This window comes from Apus apus, chromosome 4 (genome assembly GCF_020740795.1).
Source record: "Apus apus isolate bApuApu2 chromosome 4, bApuApu2.pri.cur, whole genome shotgun sequence".
NCBI classification, from domain to species: Eukaryota; Metazoa; Chordata; class Aves; order Apodiformes; family Apodidae; genus Apus; species Apus apus.
This window is the reverse complement of record NC_067285.1, coordinates 16,262,722-16,286,233: the sequence shown is the minus strand read 5'-3', so window position 1 is coordinate 16,286,233 and position 23,512 is coordinate 16,262,722. Positions and strand designations below refer to the sequence as shown.

The window sequence follows — 23,512 nt, the reverse complement described above, 5'->3', positions numbered from 1 at the left end:
TACTTAGATTATATGGCCACGAATGTGTAAGTTAACTATTTTGGTTTTCATTTTTTATTAAACCCAGAAATACAGTTACCAAAAATAAATGAACTAGGTAATAAAAATTACTGAAGAAATCTGTACCTGAAATACATGACCTGTAGCTTTAAGCTTTGGCTTTTCAGTTTCTTCATTCAATGAAATTGAAGAAACTGTTTCATCAATATCACATTTGGCACGAGACTTGGCAAAATCTTCATAAAGCTGAACCTGTAGACCAGGCCCCAGACAAGAGAATAAGTATGGTTTCTCTGACAGAAGACAGTCATTTTTAGAGTTTATTTCTGAATTACCATAAATCAACAAAGCTATTTTATATGTAGCACAAGATCAATGTTAATAGTGAAATCTCTTGCCATTTATTTTCTTTCAGCTTGGAAAGTACTCTTTAAAAAAATCTGCAGATGCTTAGGTGTTGTTTTTGTAGAACAATGCCAGAAATTAAGCTAGAGAGAGATTCTGTTGCAACTGGACTGAAATTTGTTTTTAAACACATACTGGAAAAACTTTAGTCCTGTGGTCCCAGAAAATATCAGAGCCGATATCAGACTGACCCAGGAATACAGAAGTTGTTTCTTATTGGTCTTAACTGTTCTGAAAAACAACTAAGCTTCCAGCCACTTTTGAAGCATACCTGCAGAGGACTGAGAATACAGTAATAATCTTGAATAATTTTGGGTGGAAGATCTTGCAGTACATCCTCTTTCATCCTCCGTAGCAGGAATGGCAGAACTTGGCGGTGCAGTGCTTCCATTGCAAGGACCCCTAGTGACAGCAACAGAATCCGTATTATGGAAAAAAATTAAAAATATTCAGCCCTCTAATCTCTGATGCTGGAACTGACTGCACTCTCTTTTTATTAGCAGTTCTCATTTAAAGGCAGTAAATAAGAAAACCAAGATTTAATTTTTGGTCCTTACCAGCCTCTTGTTCTCTACTGGAGCTTCGGGCATCTCTACTTGCCAGTATTGGTTTGCCATAACGAGCTGCAAATTGCCGTTCAGTACCCAAAAATCCTGGCATAAGGAAGTCAAACAGTGACCACAACTCTAAGACGTTGTTCTGAACATAAAAGAAACATTGGTTATTTTTTTTCCACAAGTAATGAATAGTTACATATTATCAGAAACCCTTCTATACATATTTAACATTGCCTATACAACAACACACAAATACTTCAATGTTCTTTTGAGCTTCTGGAACTCAGTGGCTCCTTCATCAACCTAAATTACAGGAAAACCTGTACATACACCTTAACATGTCATTGGACTTTCTACTGTGTCTGATGTCTTATGCCACACCCTGAATTCTGGACATCAAAACCCAGAAGACACCAGTGGCCTTAGTCCTAGATGAGACAGACACTCCACAGACAAGCCATTAGGACAAAGCCCAAAATCTGCAGTTCTTAAGAGTCAAGTTTCTTGCTGATTTCACTAGAGGCAAAAGGAAATGTGCCATTGCCTTCCTTAAAGAACAAGTGGTACAAAAACTCTTGTCAGATTTAGAGCCCCATCAGTACCACAGATCCTGCACCCATTCTCCGACATGGGTATACTGGGAAAGGAAAACGTTGTGTTTTCAAGCATTTAACAATGACAGGCCTTTTTACAATGTGTACTTTGAACAAGATTAATTGATAAAAAAGCACAATAAAATTGGCTGCAAAATAGATCTATTTTGCTTAGCTTCAGCTACTCATCCAACTTCTTAGGAAAAAAAGCAGTTACCTGGATTGGTGTCCCAGAAAGAATTATCCTGTAATTGGCAGTCAGCTGCTTTACTGCTTTTGACAGCTTTGTTTTTCCATTTTTTATTACATGGCCTTCATCAAGAATGCAGTAATTAAACTTAATGTTTCTAGAAAAGAAGAACATAGACTTTAGTAGTATTTAGAATTCTAAGCTATTAAAAACCTCAGAAAACCATTTCTTACCTGAAGAAGTCAATGTCATTTCTCACAACATCATATGAAGCCACTATGAGATTGTGTCTTTTCACCTGGTGTTGTAATCTTAAGAGAAAAAAGGAAATAATAACTAAATTGTTCCTTAATGTTACTTCAGCCTTTAAAGGTACCATCACAAGATTTACCATGTCCACACTGAAGCATACCCACGTTTAAGTAGTAGTAGCAAAGTGAATTGCAAAATATGTATGATATTTTACCCTACACAAGGCATAGGTGCAACATGTGTTACCTTGCTCTTTCAGTAGGAGGTCCTGTATAGTGCAAAGGATTAAGATACTCTTTTGAGCAAAATTTGCCCACTTCATCCACCCAGTGTCCTGTGAGTGTAGGAGGGCACACCACCAAGGAGGGAAGAGGAACACTGTCCACCAGTTTTGTTCTTGCATATTCCTGAGCCCTTTAAGAATATCAAAACAAGCTTGAAAAATTTGTTTTTCACAGGGTAGCTGAGGTTGGAAGGGACCTCTGGAGGTCATCTCATCCAACCCCTCTGCTCAAGCAAGCCACCTACAGCCAACTGCCCAGGACTATTTCCAGAGTCATTAATGTAGATAAAACCTTACATTAAAGTCTTTGAGATAGGATGTTACTTAAGCTTACCTGAGGCAATGATCACCTGCAAGAATGCAAATGGACTGTAAAGTTTTTCCTAAGCCCATGTCATCACAAAGAATTCCATGAAGTTTGTATTTATTGAGAAATGCCAGCCAGTTCACTCCATCCTGAAATCAGAAAAGAGTGCCTCAGAAATAAAAACTGATTTTTGGCTAGTTAAGCTCGAGTTCAAGGGCTGTATATTCTATCATCCATCACTGCCCAACTAAGAGCTTGTTTCCCCACCCTAAATGCATCCACTACAGCCCATTCACTTGAAGCAGAGGGGAATACAAGGATAAAGATAAGCAGCCAAACAGTACAAATGAGGCCTGGCTTTGCAGTGGTGAGCTGCCAGTCAACCTAAACAACCTAAACCCTGAGAAAAATTACAGAGTCCAGAGGGAGGAATAAAAGACCATTAAAAGCAAAACAGTATAAATGGCATTACTTAATTTGCTCTTCCTTACCCAAGAGTCCAAGATAGACACTGCACAGCTAAAAACAAAAACCCACAAGCAAAAAAACCCAGCGCCCAAACAACTCATACTCTTCCATAAAATTGCATCACACTGGAACTTACTGCTCTTAATAAAAGTGTAAGCTGTTACCTGCTGGTATTTTCTGAGCTCTGCTTTGATTGGTACTGGAATTTCATAGTTTTCCAGTTTTTTGCCATCCAGTAATTGTTCCAGAAAGTGACGTTCTTTGGCTTTCATTCGGATTAATTCTTCAGACATGTTTGGTGGATCTGGTATACCAGCCTAGGATAATATTTTTAAAGCAGTTATGTAAGAGCTACAGCACTTAATTCTCACACAGACAGTAAGAAATAAAACCTCATACTAGCTTATAAATTTTAAACAAACATATGACAATGATCTGCAATCTTCTCAATTGTATAAATCCAAACTTAGTGTTACACTTTTTGATTGTTTGCAGATCAACTCATCCAGGGTTGTAGGGTGCAAAAAACAAATTCTGCTCCAAAGGATACACTGAAAAACTTCAATTGCATAGCAGAGGGGAAATTCTGGTCAGGCTTTTAAGATTTCACAAAGATTGGGCTATTCTACTTGTAATCAGAGTTTATCTAGCTGGCTAGAGAACCCTTTGACATCCATTTCTCCATAGCCACAGTCTACCAAAGTTCAATGGATTTTTCTCCTAAAGATGTTAGAATTAGATCTAAAGTGGTATTTAAATCTGTAGGAGGAATTCAAGCAGTTGGAAACTATTGGAGAAAATGAAAAACCTAAACCCCTCTAGGTTTGTAGCAGCAGATTTTGGCTTCCTAGGTACTTCCCATACCAGGCCAGAAGCCCAAAGCAGCTATATGGGGACCAAACATGCTGTCTAATAAAATAAAGTAGCAAAAGAGGCACTGGTATTTTCCATCACATCTGTCATCCCAGTTTTCTGGCCCATCTCCATCTTTAGTTAGTTTTACTTCAAAACCCAAGTTACTAATCACTTAGGGCTCCTGGCTGCAAAGAAAAACTCTGCCAAATAATTCCACTGTATATGATGTTAATAAGAGGAAAACCAACCCAGATTTTTTATACTAGAAGTGCTCAAATAAAGTATTTAGGTACATACCTACACACAGACAACAGCCTACTTGTTCAACTGCTCTTCCTAACCTCTCTTTTAAACAAACGTGACTGAAGTGTCACTACTGTACCAGTTAATTTGGTTAAAGTCTGCTTGCAGCATGACTGCTTATCAATAAAAGAGTACAGGTTAAGTTGAACCATTTATCTTACAATCCTTCCCTCATATTTTCATGGTTCAACGAATAAGGAAATTGAGAATAAGGATACATAAAACTGAGCACAGCTAAGTTCTCCCAACTAATTTTTTTGTATTGTTTCCAATTACAATTAGAAACCACCACAATAATACAGATTAGAAGCTCCAAGTTTATTCAGGCTTCTATCACTTTTACTTATCCAGCAGCTGAATTCAGGTCCTGCATTTTAGACAGTATATAAAATGCCAACAATAAATACAAAAGACTAGAAAGGCTGTTTTGTTAAAACACATCTCCCTTCAGGGATGTGAAATCAAAAGAGTGGAAAAGGTTTTTTGTTTTAATAATAACACTGTAACTACCAAAAGCTTGAAAGTTTGTCTTACGATAGATCTTCTAGACTACCCTAAAAAGATTCCTATTACAAAAAGTAAAACTTTATCCATAAAACACCATTTGGTAAGTTTTTTTCACACAAAGCATGTGTGGAACTTGGTCTACAAAAACTTTATTATCAAATGATTTCAATCTCAAAAAAAGGATTCCTTATCAATGGATTTCCTCATAAAACATCTATTTTCCTAGTCCCTATCAATCTACTCCCTACTTTTTCCACTGAGATGATTCCAACTCCTCTGCAGTTATAAATTTAAGTTCTTTCTTTGGCTAACATTTAAAGTTGCTAGCTATTGAAAGACTGTGCCACAACAGTACTGTTATTTTTCTCTTATTCTTAGTCTACTTTCACTCAAAGTTTGCATATTTAATATAGTTCAGTAGCTGATATTGAACTTCCTTGTATGACAAGGGAAGTCTTAAGGGAGTTCTTGAACTATGGAAAAGAAACATAACTGATCATGCCTATGGAAGCATAATAAAACAATTACATGTAATAAGGCAAGGTCACAAAATCATTCTACAATAGCTTTAAAAAATAATCTGAGTTACATATATTCCATAGACCAGACGCATATGAAGGACACTGGTGTAAATGGCACTGGAATGAACAGCAGCATGTCAGAAATTAATTTCTACTTCACTCACTTTCAACTTTTTCAACATTTTAATGAAAGCATACAGAAAGAAAGCGCTCCATTTAAGGCAGACTGCCAGTTACCAGATTCTTAGGTTCTGTTCTTCTAAATTAAAAACTAATTTTTTGAAAAAGAATTCCGAACTGTCTTCTGTTACCATCTGGTGGTGAGAAAAAGTTACTTAGAAGCCTTGTAGTCCTTGAAGTGCAATCTTAGAAAGTGTCTAAGGTATGCCAGTTGTAGTAAGACTAAAAAACTAAAGCAAATCTGTACTGATTAAACCCTACTGGATCATAATACACACAGTATTTTGCCCAAAGCTGTAGGGTGGGGCTTTTTTTGATTTTAAGAGGGAAGAATAAGTAGCTGTACTTATCTCTACACTAATTCTATTGCTGACAATTCACTTTTTCCTTTTAAATCACTATTGCTTTTTTATGCATTTCTCTTGACCATATACACAACATACACACCCAGGGGAAAGCACACACAACTCCTAAGACTTTTGAGCCAAGACTAGCAAGAGCAACATTACATGTAAAATGTATGAATATACACTAACTTTGTATACACAGTTGAAATGAGTTTATTTTAATGATAAATTTTAATTTAACGTTAATTTAGAAAATAACAGAGGGTCCAATTTTACTCCCTTTACATTATAAAGGAGACACATTCAATTACTGGATATGGCCTCACCATCTATAAAAAGTTACTTATTCAACATTTAATAACCCAGAAACATGGACTTTGTGGCTGGTGAAAAAGCAGATACAGGACAGTTCACATACTCAGTATACTTACAGCATGAGCTTACCTCAAGAGGCATTAGTCTAATTAGTGTTGCAAAGCACTGAGTAGCCATAAAACGTACACTGTCAGTTTGATCACTCATTCTACCCAGAACTGGAACCACCAGAAGAACAATGTATGGAACTATACCAACATCCAGCTGCTCCATTACACCTGGACCAGTTACTAAGGAAATAGTTTTTACCAGTTCAGGATTGTCTGACATCAATATACACCTGGCAGATTTTACACTCAATGGGTAAAAGTCATTAATACACTACATTCTGAAGAACAGGATTTCTGCTAACAAAGCAAAGTGAAAAAGAAAAAAGTCTGATCTATCCAGTTACATTTAGCTCACTGAATTCCATGGTTTGAGAAGCTGAATTACATTCACCTTCATTTGCTAGAAAAAATAAAGACAATGGAAATTAAAGTTTCTTCCATTTCTTAAGAGTTTAACATTTTATTTCATTCCTCCTCCCATATTTTTTTTCAGGCAACAGTTTTTGTTCCTCCAAATCATGCAGCTGCAAAGAGGTTTCTGCATTTTTGAATACTCAAGCAAGGATACATGCAAGTGCTTCAATTGCACCTTCTTGTTTGGTGTTGTCATCTATTGCTCCCAACCATGGTAGAACTTTCTCTAAAAAGATATTCATTGTTTCCATGGTAGCTATTTTGCTCATAACACCTACACAACGAGCAGCCATGTGTCTCACTGCAGTGCTTGGATGTTGAAGGCACATATAAAGATGAGGCAAATGCTGTATTAACTGAATAGAAAAAGAGGATGGGGAGAAAAGGTTAATATTAATTATAAGCAAACTACTAAATTATTTTGAAGTAAAGACAGTCTTCTAAAGTCGCTGTTGCCTCACAAAGAAATGGCTTGAAATGGCTTCCTTTCAAACGACTGAACTTTGAAGAAATACTACTCCCCAGTACAGTTAAAATTCAGAGAGCAAGAAAATGTTTCTGGTTATAATAAAAATGCAAAGTAAAGAAGTCCCTGATAATTACAGAAGTGTTTCATACTGCAAAAATACAATACTAAGTACTCAGAACTTTTTATTAAAAAATTATTGCCTAAATGCAGACACAAAGATGAAAGAATTCCTTCCAGCCAGTTCTAGATTAATTTTATTTATGTTTAGGCAGACAACTATCCATGTTAGGAGTCTTTTTAACTCTGTGTGACAAGAAAGACACCCAGAAAGAAATTCCCATCTTCCCAAGGGGGTATGTGTTTACCTACATACCTTTTTAAGCAACACAAAAAAATTATGTCAAATACCTTAAATGGATGGTCATGTTTTCCCTAGTCTGGAAGCCCCTAAGTGTTAACTTAGATGAACCAATTTCCCCCTCTTTGACTATGATTTATTTTAAACCTGTATACAGTATTAGCACCCCAAATCTAGACATTAATTACACACTATATATATATATATATATACACACAATGCTTATACATAAATCTTTTTATGACATATGCCAAATTCACTTTAAATCACTTCAGTATTTTACTAAAATAGGTAACAATCCATATGTTCTATATGAATCTCCTCCATCTGCTCAAAATTCTACAGCCATCCTTTGTGCTCATCCTGTCCCATCATATCCTTTCCAGACAGAGTTCTGGCCTAGTTATTCCTTGAATGAGAGCTTTTCCATATATTTTTATCATGCTGTAGTCTTTCTCTATGACTCTTCCAGTGCTACTATATTTATTCTGAACTGTAGTATTGGAGATAAGCTGGTACTGAAAATTCTATTCAGATGTAGGCATAATGGTGACTTTCTTTTTCCATTTCTTTCTTAACCAGTATTTTACATTCAGCTGGTACTTTCACAGAACTATCCTAACTCCAGGATAGAGAAGAAATAGCTTTAAAGCTATTTTTTATAGCTTAACTACTTATGATAAAAGGCTATGTCTTCAGTTTATCAAGACTAGATTACTAGAACATGCAGACTACCAAAAACACTATTTGAGCTAAACAAGAAAGACAATTAAAAATAAGTTTTGCAAAACAAAGATGAAACAGTGGCAATGAACAGACTGAACTGCTTCATGTAATTACCAGAGGATGTAGCTGAGTATCCATTGAAGCTGCTGTTGTTTCAAAAACCTGTAAAGAGTTTACTAGCTCCTGGGCAGGAGCATCTCCTTTTTCCAGCAAGGACTTTCGGTCTGTTAAAAACAGAAAAGATGTTCAGTTTAAGACTGATCTAGTGCCATCAGCTGACCAGACCCTCCAGCTCAAATCAGAAGTGTAATTACCAAAATTATTGGTGTGAATGTTGTTCCTTAATGAACCAACCATAGCATCCCAGAGATGTGGCAATCCTGTTGCCATTTCAGCACCAAAATGTTTAGCTATAGTAGATAAGGCAAATTCAGCTCCTCTTCTCTGTACAACATATGGTTTCTGAGCCTAAAATGAAAGTTAACCAAAGAAGTGAGGACAGATAAATTTAAAAATAACATTTTTCCAAGAAGGTGCACATTGCTATACAGGCATTCAATTCTGATTGTGTTTATAGCTACTTACAACAAATTTGTTGGCTGATTTTTTTCCTTTTAAGTAATTTATTTTTTATACAGATAAAAAAGGAAGATATTTTCTAGCAGACTATTTAAATCCTGTAAATTTGGAGATACGGCTTCTGCTGGCACAGACCAATTTCAGCAAGAGGTTTTGCAACTGGTTCCAGTTCCAGAACCTCAGATATAGCCAATATAGGGAACACCAAGAACAGCAGCATGCTAACAAAACTTTCCCAAAGTAATGTTTGCTATTAAGCCCTTTCTCTCTTCCTTCCACCTTCTTTATAGAGTGGAATTGATAGCTATAACTTTAACAATTAAGAACAAAATCCACAACACTGTTTAGGAATCACAGTCCTGAATAGGAACTTAGTAAAACACTACATAAGTTTTACTCATATAAAACTTAAGCAAGTGTGGAAGCCACATGCACATCAGAAATATTAACATCCTATTCTAAGTGTAAAATATTTCAGGAGTATTGATTTTGTTAATGACGCAGTGAAGACTTAAATCGTCATCATCAGAAACTAACATGTGGTGCTTGCATCACAAATTTTTCTATCAGTTCAGTTCTCTCATGAAAAGATCCCGGATATCCTATTATAATAGTATCAACTCCAGTTAATTCAAACTAATGGAAGGAAGGAGTAGGTGTGCATGGTGCATGCGCGAGGTTTTGTAATTTACCTCATCAAGTTCTGTAGGAATGCTTCCACTGCTGCCAGTGGGGAGATCTGCAATTGGGGCTTTTGGAGCTTTTGGAGTAGGACCTCGCCGACTTGTGATGGCAAAAGCAGCTTTCTGATGTCTATACAGTGTAATTATTCCCCTGTGCTTGCTAACTGTATGATGCATCCCATCTTTATCAGAGTTGGGCCCTAAAGGAAAAGAGAATAGTTGACAACAATTTAAGCTGCAGTTTAAAATGTAGGTAGAATAGCTACCTGCAAGTCACCTGCAGATCTCAACAGCCTTTAAAAAAAACTTTGGCATCATCCTCAAAGATGGAAAAGTTTAAGTTCAGAGTAGAGTTACTCTGTTAAAAGCACATTACACTTGGCGAGAAAATCCTAAATGTGCAAAATACCACATATATTCTTACTCAGCAAAAAATAAAGGTAACAAAGCTTCAGTTAAATATAAAAAGTTTGCACAAGTTTATCTCAAAACAGTTGAAGACTAATTTGTGTGGTTCATTCAATCAATTTTTAGCAAGAAACATTTAAGAAAAAATCATGACCCTAGATAATTTATTTCAAACATTGTGCTTGTCTTTTGTTACCTTACAATTAGCCTACAGAATATAAGTCAGACTTTTTTCTGAAAGGCTACTTTAGTTTCCATTCTGATTTGATTTCAGTTAAAAGCTTCATAACACATGTAAATGAAACATGATAATAAGTGCATAATAATTGAACAACAGTAAATAACTGAAAATTGGAACAAAGGTCTCTTATATGCCAAGTCTGTGAAATATTGTACACTGTGTATTTTAAGACATCTAAATTAAATCATTACTAATAATTGAAGACTCAGTTGCTGGCATTTTAAAAACACTGAAAACAAGATTCACTCAAATACTCATTTCAACAGTTCAGAGACAAGCAGACATATTTTAAGAATCCAGGCAGTCTTAGATACCATACCTTTTGAGTTTTCATGGCTAGTCTGAGGCTGTGCAGGACACGCTGCTAATGGGGTAAGATGCGGATCCACACAGAGAGAGTTGCAGAGATTTTTTATAATTTTTGAGTTGGGACAAGGAGACCTTGTTGTACACTGCTGAAGTAACTTTGCTATACATGAAGCCACATAATTTTGTACGAGTGTATTCTCCTCTTTTTTGATAGCTTCCATTAAGGGTTTTATAACAGGATTTAGTTTTTCTGGAAGTTGCTGCAAGTTCACAACTGCACATGCAGCAAATGTATGGACTCGCAGATGCAACACTTGCCATTCTTGATTTGTTTCTGTAACAGTCATTTGGACCTGTTGCCGTTTACTGTCCAATTGTTGTAGAATTTTAGGATTCAAAGTAAAGGATGATGTCACTTCATTGAAAACGGAAGTAACCTAGTAAAAAGGAAGAAAGTTACAAACCTGTTTCATTTACTTCAAAACAGGATATCCCCTGAAAACTGCAGTTTTCATGGCATAATATGAGTCACCTCACTGAGTATTATCATCTCCATTTTTCCAGCAAATAGCAGGAAATGCTCCAAAATGTAGTTTATGGAATCTTGAACTGCAGCTCAAGGGGAAAATCAGGCATATTATGAACATTTCAAGTCTAGATTCCCAAACCTAAAAGAGGAGCTTACGTATTCCTCCAAATTTAGAATGTCCTATATCTGCCAGATACACCCAGATATTCTGACAATATGTAAGCATATGACAGATAAGCAAAAGATAATATGCCGTGAATACAAGAGACGAGAAAAGATGTGCAAGGCCCTGTTCACGAAGAAGTTGTTTCTAAGATGATTTTCTTTTGAGGAAAGGAGACTGGGATAAAAATCTATGAAAAAACTGAGCACAACACAGTAGCTGCAGGACTTGGCATATCCTCCTCCAGTCACAACTGGTGACTACTGTTGCTTACATTTTTCACAGGAAACAGATAAAAGCTATGTGGAGTCGTGGAAATGCTAAACTTAGGATATTTAAGCTCCTAATTACAGGAAAGATGACAGCTCTCGAGAGAGTTAGTCTTGGGCAGGGGAGGGACTTGTTGGTTTTTGCCTTTTACTTTTAAATAGTCAAGTCTTTTAACTATCTGACTTGTATTGCTTCATTCTACAGATACCTCAAGTTCTACTCCACATGACCTCGATGACAGAATAGCCAAAGGGCAAAAAATATATATAGCAAGGAGGAGCATAGAATTTTTACATCTAATGCATGAAGACCCATACTACAATGTAGAGTAGGTTTGGTGTCTCTATTTCAAAAAAACTTGAAGCCTTGAAAAGGGTGCAGAAGACAGACACAGAAAATAGCAAATAGTTATGAGTCTTCTAATCCAGAATGGGTATCTTCTGAAAACACATGCATTGGTCAAGTAACCCTATTACTAGACTCCAGAGTAACAGCTCAGATACATGAAAACTTCTCACAGAGACTACTATAAGCTCACATGATCCTGTCTGGCTTTAACTTGGGAATTTATTCATTTTTGATGGCAGCCATAATCAGACTGGCTGCCAAAATCCCCTTGGTCCATATACACAATAGGATATCCAGACTAGACTACTGTGTATTACTACATAAATACTACAATCTAAGTTAGAATGTTAAGATCCATCATGCTACAGTCATCATGGTCTTAACTATACAAACTTAAGACTTCTCTTACACTTATTCTCAGGACCCCCGTTGCATACACAAACACATGCAGGATTGTAATTCCCCTCCTCCCCCACTCCAAGATGGGCAACATCCATCACTATTTCTTCATTCCCCCAAATCTCCACACCCCTCTCAACCCAGTTCCCTTTTATTCCTCAGGGTCTTAAATCCACAAGCTCTTCACTTATATCCTGCCATGCTCATCTTTCTCTCTGCTTAAGAGACCCATTTAGGGTTGGAAGAAAAACCTTTTAATTTGCTGTCCCAACATTTGACACTGTCTCCCACAGCATCTTTGTACATAAGCTGAGGAAGTGTGGTCTTGATGATCAGGGGGTGAGTGGATCATGAACTGGTTGAAAGGAAGAAGTCAGAGAGTTCTGGTCAATGGGGACAGAATCTAGTTGGAGGTCTGTGACTAGTAGAGTCCCTCCGGGGTCAGTACTGGGACCAGTGCCATTCAATATTTTCATCAGCAACCTGGATGAGGGAACAGAGTGTGCCCTCAGCAAGTTTGCTGATGACACAAAACTGGGAGGTGTGGCTGACACACCAGAAGGCTGTGCTGCCATTCAGTGAGACCTACAGGCTGGAGAGTTGGGTGGGGAGAAACCTGATGAAATTCAACAAGGGCAAGTGTAGAGTCTTGCATCTGGGGAAGAACAACCCCATGTTCCAGTACAGGTTGGGGGCTGACCTGCTGGAGAGCAGTGTAGGAGAAAGGGACCTGGGGGTCCGGGTGGACAGGAGGATGACCATGAGCCAGCAATGTGCCCTTGTAGCCAAGAAGGCCAATGGCATCCTAGGGTGTATTAGAAAGGATGTGGTTAGTAGGTCAAGGGAGGTTCTCATCTGGAATATTGTGTCCAGTTCTGGGCCCCTCAGTTCAAGAAGGACAGGGAACTGCTGGAAAGAGTCCAGCACAGAGCCACAAAGATGATTAAGGGAGTGGAACATCTCCCTTATGAGGAAAGGCTGATGGAGCTTGGCCTCTTTAGCTTGGAGAAGAGGAGACTGAGGGGCAACCTCATCAATGTTTACAAATACGTAAAGGAGGAGGATGGAGCCAGGCTTTTTTCAGTGATGTCCAGTGATAGGACAAGGAGCAACAGGTGCAAACTGGAGCATAGGAGGTTCCATGTAAACATCAGAAAAAACTTCTTCACTGTGAGAGTGACAGAGCCCTGGAACAGGCTGCCCAGAGAGGTTGTGGAGTCTCCTTCACTGGAGACAATTAAAACCCGCCTGGACACATTCCTGTGTGATGTGCTCTAGGTGATCCTGCTCTGGCAGGGGGGTTGGACTAGATGATCTTTCAAGGTCCCTTCCAACCCCTAAGATTCTGTGATTCGCTGTATTTTTGTTTACAGAGCTTTTCATGTCAAGAGCTACCTTTTTTTTGGCATATCTAAGATTGATGTTTTCAGATGTAAGACGACAAATCGATGGAACAGTAAGGGAAAAAACTCTTTAAAACAAAGGCCTAGGGAGGCTGAGGGGGGATAGAAGGTCTAGAATTTACACAGTTTATTTACTAGTCTTTTGACAGTGATTTTGAAGGAGTTTCAGCTTGCTTTGTTTTCTTCTATATAGACTTCAATAGTGAATCTACACCTGGAATCAGAATACAGTCATTTTTTTTCTCCTGTTAAGTATCTATCTTGCATTCTACTTGGTTTTTGGCATTGTCTGTAAAGACCACAGGGGAAGCAGTAAGGATCTATTACATATCTCATGTCAAAGAATGTGTAAAGTCACTACATTATTTCTACAACTTACTATCTAATAATCATGCTGAAGATATATTTCAAAACAAGATCAGATTGAAGGAGGGACTGACATGCCTCTACTTACCAGCTCATTAGCCTGATCGATTGTGAATACACTGCAGTTTACTCTGTTGCCAATGTCAATGTTTGCATCAGCTAATAATGAGATGAGTTGTTTACATTCATTCTGCATTCGTGTAAAAGGAACAGCAATTTCATCATAATAGAGATGTTCAGAAAGGACCCCAAGTAAACGAGGCTGCACACAAACAGCCACAGTTCTACACTCCTGTAACAGGAAGAGACAATTTGTATTTCTGAGCAATCACAATTTCTTTTTGTTTGGTTTTTGCACTAAGTGCAATCTAGCTACAAAAAAATCAGTTTCCAGACAGACCATTAACATTTGTAACCCAGAATATTAAATATTATGAACAAACCCTTCAGTCTGCCACCAGAATAAGTGATAGTTCATACAGGGAAGACAGTCACGTTAAAAAGAAGCATTGAACTTAGAACATGCATGTTCAGAGAGTTATTTGTAGAAATGTGAATACATTTACTGATTTCATAGTTCTGAGGGTTTGCTTGTAGCTACAAAGTAACATGTTCCTCCGTTGTCTAGTATTTTCATGTATGAATACCATTTCAGCTTATCAACTGAAATTTTATTTCAAACTAAGGAGCAGACAACAAGCTGTAGATTAAGATAGTAATGAAAATTTATTTTTGCTGCAGAAACATCCTACCTTTTGCAAAGCTGCCCACTCACAGATTACTAACGCAACACTAATCCTCTGCAAGGCAGATTTAGAATTCAAGTGGAAGAGCAGTAGCTGAGCTAATGATTCAGCTGGCTTTATTTCTTGAGTAACAGTATTTACACCTGGGTCACAAATGCAGCAACAGAGCGCTCCCAGCAGCCTGACAAAAGGAGAAAGAACAAAGGAGAAAGTACAGTCACTTAAATGTTACAATTACTCTGCAATTAATTGTTCAAATTGAAGATGCAAAAAAAGTCCACATAATTAGATTTTGGCAAAACACACTATATAACAAAAACTGCTTTTATATTTTTTTTGTTCAGATTCACAATGAACTGACTTTGCTGCCATCATTCGAGCTCGCATGACCACATAATCCCGGGTTGCTGGATCTTCTGCAATGCTCTCTGCCCCAGCAATATATTCCTGAATCACTTCCTTATTCTGGGTTTGACCTTGACGTAGTTTAGCTCCTGCCTTTTCCTATGGAGTAAAATTGGGAGAGGTTGAAAGTGTGTTTGTAATAGAAAAGATGAATTTATATTCCATTGCATTTCCAGTATCTATCATACCCTGCAGAAGTTGGACTAAGCCAGAATGTTCTGTGGATAACAGACTTTTTAAAGTAGTCAATAATTGTAAATCACCTCTCCGCTAATAGTATTTTATGGTCCTATTAAATGTACTATATGGTTCCTTTACTATAATGTTAAACCAAATAGTTAACACATAGCTGACAGACCAAGTCCACATGGAGGAAAAAGGAAGTATCTTCCAGCATGTTTTCATAAATAACACAATGCTTTAAGACTCAGTCCTGTAAATGGATGGAGTTTGGAACCATGATCGTTATAGAATCATGTAAATAAAGACTTTAGAAGGAATTCACAGGGAACATGCCACATGACAGAACTTCAGATTCTCATGGGTAACCTAACAAGAACTATTTTGTTCTACAGACTTGAGATTTGTAAGACAAGTTACATTTAGAGTTGAAGAAAGGCACCACCATTCACCTCTAACAGCTTTAGAACGTATCTTTAAATACAAGTTATCAATTTCCTACTTTCTCCAGTAGGAAAGAACAGTTAATGAGGTAACATTTCACTTACTTTTGATCTTGTTTTTACTTCTAGCAACATGTTTAAGTCAATGGGTAAATGAGATGGCTGCATCATTAAGCAGAGCCAGGCTCCCATCCATGGACATGCAGCTGCAACCACATACTGTACAGATGCCTTGTTTAACAGTTCCAGCCATACCTTGGGAAAGAGCAATAGTGGGAATCATGACAAATTTATATGATTTATAAGATCACTGATGTGCTGATAAACTGTAGGAACTATCCTATTCTCCTTCACTCTACAGGAAAGCATCAAATCACTTAACTTCAAAATTATTAGCAAGAACACACTATTCTTTATCTGCACAAAAGTGCAGTGGATAAAAAACGAGCAGGATACACAAACACTGTACCTAGGTCATAAGTCATGCAAATACCTTGTGAATAAGATCCAAAATTTCTTGGTTGCTTTCTAAGATACAAAATTGAAATATGTGTCTCAGCATGTCTTGGAGAATTGGAGTCAGCCATGTTGACGAGCTCTGAAACAAGGATATCATACCATCAAGCAAATTACCATATGTATCATAGAAAAAAAAAAAGTAATTCCAATTCTTACCTGGTCTTGGGTGGACAACAGTGTGAATAATGTTTCCAGTGCTGCTTTTCGGACAGAAGAGATGGTGTGATGCAAGAAGGGCCACACACGTGGGACCAAAACTGTCAGCGATTGCTGAATACTAGTACATGAAGGGGAGATGGAAAGGCAGGACACAGGGAAAAAAAAACAAAACAGAGCCAAGTTAATTTATCCTCAGTTATAAAGTTTTATCCAAAACAAAACTTTCTTGAAAAGAAAAATATTACTGCATATACTTAGTCATTTATTGAAGAGAAGGCTCTGAGAAGACCTTATAGCAGCCTTCCAGTACCTGAAGGGGGCCAAAAGGAAAGCTGAGGAGGGACTTTGCACCAGGGTGTGTAGAGTGACAGGACTAGGGGTAATGGTTTTAAGCTGGAAGAGGGGAGATTTAAGTTAGATGTTAGGAGAAAATTCTTCAGTGTGAGGGTGGTGAGACACTGGAACAGGCTGCCCCAAGGTCAGCTTGGATAGGGCTTTGAGCAACCTCGTCTAGTGGAAGATGTCCCTGCCCATGTAGGGGGGTTGGAACTACATGATCTTTAAGGTCTCATCTCTTCCAACCCAAACTATTCTATGATTCTATGATTTTAAGTGAAGGATCAAGTTACTACAGCTTAAACATTTAAAATAGTTTGAGTCAGTATCTGTTTTCAGGAAAAGACTAGGTTTTTACTGGTATAAAGGAATAGGAGAGTCAAGTATATCATTTGACCGTGTTGTCTCCCAGATTATATCTTGGGCTTTGTTCAACTACTTAGAAAAAGGGGATCTACTATTATGTATTTATGAGTTTAGAAATAATTAAAACCAGGCTTGCATCTTTTGTGCATGAACTTGCACATCAACTGATACAAACAGTATATGCTCAATTAAAGACAGCATTATTGACAAAACTTTATTCTTGATCTTGTAATTGGGCACAACCCAGCTTCAGCAGTGACAATCATATAGGATGAGAAAGAGAAGATGTGTAAATCATCTACCTTAAGTGCAGATGCCATGAGCTTACCATGTATTTTATGAAAAGTGTTAACATACTAACACACAGTCCCTTTAATCTGAAAGAGTCCCAGAGAAGAACTTGGCATTGTCTTCAACCAGTCACAGAATTACAGGTTGTTATGTGAATACTCAGGTTTGTATCTGTCTTTAGAACTATTCCAATAGTAAAGTTCTACAGGTACATGCATGTGTTTTAACAAACAGTCTGTTCTCATCTGGAGTTTGTCAACAAGGAACAAAGAGTTTGTGAGCAGGACCACCATTTGAGTGGAGCCGATACCCTGTACCAAAATACACAAGATGAATGTAGACAGAGCAGGAGTGGGGAGGGGGCAGTGAAGGTCTGAGATAAACAATGTCTAGTACTTTTAAATTATTTTGTTGCCTTTTACTCATTTAATGAAAACAAAAGCACTGTCCTAACCTTCACTTTTAGGAAAGGCAAGATTTAAATCAAGCATCTCTTTGGCACATGATTTGAAAGCAACTTTGATTATTCCAATTTGAAAATAACTGGACAGTCAAACCTACAATACTGAAGCAATAGTAATTAAAAAAGTTACCTGCATTTGCGGACCTGAGGATAAGTCAGAAGGGAAGAAAGAAGGATCATGATACTGTTTGTGGAAGCAGTCAAGTCATCTAACTCCAGAAGTGCATCCCACAAGGTATTAAGAATAAAAGGCACCTACACAAATAAGCAGAAGCGGTTTATCATAAAAAAAGAAAACAAAAAGGAAAACACAAGGGCTGCCTCTAAGCATTTTCTTCACTCAGACCAAAAGTGAACTTTTCAATTAGAACTGATGGAAAACAATTCAGTCACCTTCTGAGACTGAAGTTGGACCAAGCTTTCCACCACTGGTACTAAAGATGCTGCAGCAACAGCTCGGACATCATCATCCAGATCTTGGAGACCTTCAATTATTGCAGGCAACACTTTAGGTAACAAAGTGTTGATCATGTCCTGCAAAAAAAAAAATCCAAAGCATTTTTAAACTTAAGAAGCATATAACACCCCAAAAAACTAAGATATAAAGAATGTGTGAATAAACCTGTTTGTTACGTAAAACAGAAGCTACAGGTCCAAGACTATTATAGAAATATTGTACATTACCATTCATGAAGTCAAACCAGTTTTGGTGTAACCAAAGTTCAGGTGTTTGCACAATAATATTATGAATAGACTAAACTTCTTGTAGCACCAGACTGTTAATCTTGTATATGAAAGTATCACCAAAGCCAGGCAAGTATAGCTTCTAGAATGTTTTGTGTAAGTAACTTATCAAGTTATAGCAGTACAACTTTAATACAGTTTTGCAGCCAGTCACAGATCTTATAACTCACATGAGGCTGCAACGCAAGCAAGCTTGCTCTATCATACCTATCTACTGTTCAGCCACATCCAGAACTCTGACAGAAGCTTTGTGTTCCAAAGCTCTCTGCAGTTTCTCATGAGGGTTATTACCTGACGTACTGCCAAAGCATACTTTATTCCTAGAAGGCCACCATGTCTCACTTCCCACTGTTCCTGTGTAAGCAGCTTCAGGAGAACATCCACAGTTTTATGAACTCCAGTCTCATTCATATGTTTCAACACTACTCCCAAAGTCTGAGCACAAGTCTCACGTACTGGTGCTACCACCTAGGATAAAGTAATGATAAACAGATTTCTGTATGAAATTTGAATTAGAAAGACGACAGTTTGTGCAGAGTTAGAAGACCAAAACTACTATACAAACAAGGTGAAATTTATGTATTGGCTACTTCGTAATAAGCATGTGTGAGCAGTTACAACAGGCACATGCAGTAGTACTGTACAAAGCATAGCTGATCTGCATTATCTCCTGCAGAAGCCTGCTGATCTACCTGTTCACACAGAGACAACTTACTTCATCTGAAACAAAGTCTCCAAATCTGTCTAATGCAAACACACAAAGAAGTCTAATAACCAAGTCTTCTAGCCACTCCTGATGCTGCTGAATCATCTGTAAAGAGAAAAGAGTTGAACACCTTGACTATACTTACTCATAAAGGGTTTCTGATATGCTTATTTTAGCTAATAATTATATAGAAGATACGACAAGATATGTTTAAATTCACTAATATAATGTTGCACAGACAGTCACGGCAAAATAGTCAGCAATAACTGTGCTCACCTGGGTTATTAAAAATACAATTATTTAAAAACACATAACACCTTTGTCAAAAGGCTAGAGAGCACCTTCTAAGGTAGACAGATAACTTTACCCCTACACAGCAGACAAAGGTAAGGTCATTCAGATAATCTACTATATTGACTAATGTCAACATGTCATAGGCGAATGAATTTAATATGTGTTTGAAGAATATTTACAAATAAACTGTGAAGCAGTACTTCTCCACTGCAAGAGGTTCAGTGAAAGGAACTCTCTCTTCAGCCATGTCTCCTCCAGATATAACAAAGCAATTTAGACCAAGCTTGTCTTGAAGCTCTGGGCTCTGTTCAAGACCCAATATCTCTGTAACTCAATCTCAGAGCAGAAGCCCAATAAAAGCAACAGCTCAGGCATCATCTTTCTCATCTCCACTGGTTGCTTACTAGATCACCACTTCCCTTGAAAACTACTGTTTTCATGAAAAAACATTAATCCTATTGTAAATTTCATATTCCCATATATGTCAAAGAATTATAGCCTGAATATAGCATACACAGCAGCCTTTGAAACTAGCCTGGAGCACACACACTCTTTCCTTAACTATTTAAGATGCTGTTTAAAGTATCTTATAATTGCAGTGTGTGTCATTATTACCCTACAGTCTCCATGGAGCAAATACTACTCCACATTGAATCAAGGAGCCATAACTTTTGATTTCCTATTATACAAAGTATGCTGAAGTAGCTCACTTTATATTTGACAAATGTATATCCTCATTCTTCAACATGGTCTAACCCACAAGCTCTCTGAACTTTTTAGAGCAGGCGAATCAGTATGAATATGGGTAAGAGTCACAATTAGTAAACAAGTTATTACTGTCAGGGTATATTTTTTTAAGTGTCTTCATTTTAAATACACAATTTAAATACTTTTTATCATCATAACACAGCAAGTAGGCCAATAGAGTCACTATTTAAGTGACTAGAATTGGATGGTCTGAGATACTTCACTAGAGTTACATCATCAGCCTGTCAATTCTGCTTCAGCACACCCTTACTGTGACCTGAAAATACTGTTTTCTAGTATGGAAGCTAATGTTTTAATAACTTTACACACAGTCAACATATTAATGGCTGCTTACAAAGCAGAACTGTTTTTTGCACAGACCTTTTAAAAATAAAATATTTACATTATCAGTGCATACAATTTCATCCCAATTTTGAGCAAATCTCAGTTTATATTGCCCAGATCACACACCTCCTGCAAAGCTTAAATATTTTCAGAAGCCTGTTTTCCAAACTTTAAGTAAGGTGTTAAGTCTACATGAATGGAAACATACCTCTTCTAAAGAGCTATCTCCCATTTTACCACCACTTTTACCATGAGCTTTAAGTATCTCTCTCAGTCCAGTACCTGCACCATGTCGAACCTAGAAAAGTGAAACAAAAAGTCATTTTTTTAATATATTTAGGAACAGAAGATAAAAACCACACTGGGTAACTGAAACAAATACTTTATTCTTAATAGAGATGTTTCAAGTGCTGGAGAGTCAGTGGTACTTAAACTTGTAAGAAAGGGTGGTATTTTATTAGATCAAATCATATACTTATACTAATCTGTCCAAAACCAACCTTTTCCCCCCCCTAAGTATTTGCCAGCTTGTGGACAGGAACAATTAAGAATTGCTTCTATTTTCCAACACAGAAGATATTGTTACGATATTTGCAGTAATGTAGTCAATAAAGACAGTATCCATTTAGTTTTACCTCACTATAAGATACTAGTTGTCAGAGAAAGAGCAACTAGAAGATACTACTGGTTTTAGTAAATTCCTAAGCTAAATGGAAGCAATATTTAATCTTTCAAAAGATCTACTTCTATTAAAAAACTGAAGTTAGTTGACAGCAGTAATTTCCATCTTCTGCTCAAGGAAGAGACACCATTATCAGCTATTTCAAAGTTTTGGTTGGAACTGGTAAAGTTCGTGGAAAATAGTAAAAGGATTGAATAAAAGGGTGAGCAGAACAGGTTTTGAATCTTGAAAAAAGCAACCAAAAATACAGTGTTTGTAACTGGCATTTACTATAATTCTAAAAAAAATTAGAAATGCCTTTTTATAAAATTAAGAGAATTTTTACAAATTAAGAGTAGCCTACTCTGTTACCAAAGGATTGATCCCCCCCTTTTTCTACTAGCTTAGCATCAAACATGCCGCTGTTACCAGCAATACTCAAAAATATTCCTTAAGCTCTTGATGCATCCAAGCCCGTTTTAATTGCTTAATCTTTTTGACCATAGATTCATGTGCTTTTATTCTGCTTTAATTTAAATACCTTGAAAATTCTCACTTATAATGACTGCTTTCTATATCTTTCCCACTCTCCACTTGAGTATACATTGCACATGTTTTCCTTTCCCCTTTAAATAAGACTTAAAAATCACTTAAGTTCCCTAAAAGCAGATTCGCCTTGGCTATGTAGCCTGTATTTATGATTGACATAATTCTTGCTATCTAGCAAATGCTCTTAAGTGCTACACAATCTTTGTGCTTCTGTTGTAGCCTTTTTAAAATCTCTAGTTACACCTCAGATACTGCACATCTTACCTCCCAAGAAGGGTTAAAGAGATCATTGCACACCTCTTCACAAAAGCTTTCCAGAGGCCATTCATTTGCCTAAATTTATAAAAAAATTGTCAAGTACAAGATTGAAAGAGGAGATGAGGCAAACACTTCTTACAATGAATGTCACTTAGCTGAAGATAACAAAGACCTCCAAAAATTTAAGTGTTTTTCTTTGTTGCTGGACAGAACTGAAAAAACAAACAACCTTCTTCAGCACTTCAGAAAGTTTGCTGATTGGCACCAGCTCTTTTAAAAAGTTCACCCAGTATGTCTGTTATTGTGTAACCTCTTCTCTATGGTAATCAATTGCAATATTCTGCAATTCAGCCTCCCCTTAGGGACCATGCTAAGGCAGAAAATTAAGCAAAGTCTCTTTTCCTCCCCAGTCATTCTATAAAGTTATGAACTTTGCCTTAAAGAACATAATAGGCAAGTCTCAGTTTGAAATCACACTATGTCTCCAAACTGGGTAAATTAAACCAGTATAAACACCACGCTTTTCAAAATACGTCCCACATAACCACTATCCCATAATTTCCTACAAGGAAACTGACATGGCTGTGGAAAGCTTATGTTGATACTAGTATTTTTAAGTTCATGCCATCACAAACACAGCATTTGAAAGGCTGTTAACTCAAGAGCTATTCAGCCTGCAGTTATCATTAATCTCTCAAATTTGCTTCTCAATATTCGCTTTGTGAAGAAGAACCTGATTACTAAGCTATGTTTAGAAAAAAAAAATGTAGAATAGAGTCTAATCAAGATCAAGTCTCTTTAAATTTCCATGTACCATCGGTAAGTTTTTCTAAGATAATTGTTTAAATCTCCAACTACTAAAGATAGAACTTAATTCTAAATTAAGCCTAATTAAAGTAAGGCAAAGATTAAATAAAGTGTACATGAACATTTATATCAAATTATTTACGGCTCAGTGTAATCCTTTCATCTGAGTGTTTAGCACAGTTTTACAGTTTAACACCCAGGTCTGAAACCTGTAATCCACCTACTCAGGTTCATTTAGGTCACAAACTGCTACCAATGCATTAGACACGTTTTCTTCCTCAATGCTATGCAAAGTCTGAAGCCCATTTGCTTCACTACGTACAAAAGCAAGCTGGCAACGGCATTCTTTGCTCCATTTCTCCCATGCTTAAATAACTAAAGAATTCGGGAGAGTAGAATTTTTGTTTTACAGTACTCTGCTAAAAACTGAATGATCATTTCTGCTAACAGCAGAAAATAAATCATACCTCTTCCGTAGCATTTTCTACCCATGTTTTTGAGTCTGTGGCAGGTTGGTTGATGACAACATTTGCAACTTTTCTTCTCTTTTCTTCTGGTTCCCCATCAGTGCTATCATTGCTGAGAAAGAACAAGTACCGGTTTATGAACTGAACGTATGCTTTAGAATTGCTTCT

General features: G+C 37.0%; 1 protein-coding gene across 2 annotated transcripts in view; it reads right to left on the bottom strand.

Annotated features, from left to right (window-relative positions):
- The window catches only part of BTAF1 (B-TFIID TATA-box binding protein associated factor 1), a 46,701-nt gene that overhangs the window by 4,862 nt on the left and 18,327 nt on the right, over positions 1 to 23,512 (bottom strand). The window contains exons 7-33 of one of the 2 annotated variants that reach the window (XM_051620014.1): positions 23,345 to 23,456; positions 22,077 to 22,145; positions 20,811 to 20,900; positions 19,226 to 19,321; positions 18,802 to 18,978; positions 18,160 to 18,300; positions 17,897 to 18,021; positions 16,308 to 16,428; positions 16,126 to 16,230; positions 15,738 to 15,887; positions 14,966 to 15,108; positions 14,611 to 14,785; positions 13,947 to 14,150; positions 10,391 to 10,817; positions 9,432 to 9,622; positions 8,475 to 8,628; positions 8,275 to 8,384; positions 6,762 to 6,963; positions 6,213 to 6,361; positions 3,220 to 3,372; positions 2,615 to 2,736; positions 2,244 to 2,411; positions 1,979 to 2,056; positions 1,773 to 1,902; positions 963 to 1,104; positions 677 to 807; positions 127 to 252 (exon numbers count right to left, since the gene is read on the bottom strand). In XM_051620014.1, coding sequence (XP_051475974.1) covers positions 127 to 252; positions 677 to 807; positions 963 to 1,104; positions 1,773 to 1,902; positions 1,979 to 2,056; positions 2,244 to 2,411; positions 2,615 to 2,736; positions 3,220 to 3,372; positions 6,213 to 6,361; positions 6,762 to 6,963; positions 8,275 to 8,384; positions 8,475 to 8,628; positions 9,432 to 9,622; positions 10,391 to 10,817; positions 13,947 to 14,150; positions 14,611 to 14,785; positions 14,966 to 15,108; positions 15,738 to 15,887; positions 16,126 to 16,230; positions 16,308 to 16,428; positions 17,897 to 18,021; positions 18,160 to 18,300; positions 18,802 to 18,978; positions 19,226 to 19,321; positions 20,811 to 20,900; positions 22,077 to 22,145; positions 23,345 to 23,456 — 3,991 coding nt within the window. The remainder of the gene's footprint in view (positions 1 to 126; positions 253 to 676; positions 808 to 962; positions 1,105 to 1,772; positions 1,903 to 1,978; positions 2,057 to 2,243; positions 2,412 to 2,614; positions 2,737 to 3,219; positions 3,373 to 6,212; positions 6,362 to 6,761; positions 6,964 to 8,274; positions 8,385 to 8,474; positions 8,629 to 9,431; positions 9,623 to 10,390; positions 10,818 to 13,946; positions 14,151 to 14,610; positions 14,786 to 14,965; positions 15,109 to 15,737; positions 15,888 to 16,125; positions 16,231 to 16,307; positions 16,429 to 17,896; positions 18,022 to 18,159; positions 18,301 to 18,801; positions 18,979 to 19,225; positions 19,322 to 20,810; positions 20,901 to 22,076; positions 22,146 to 23,344; positions 23,457 to 23,512) is intronic. The other variant, XM_051620015.1, reaches the window with a different exon arrangement.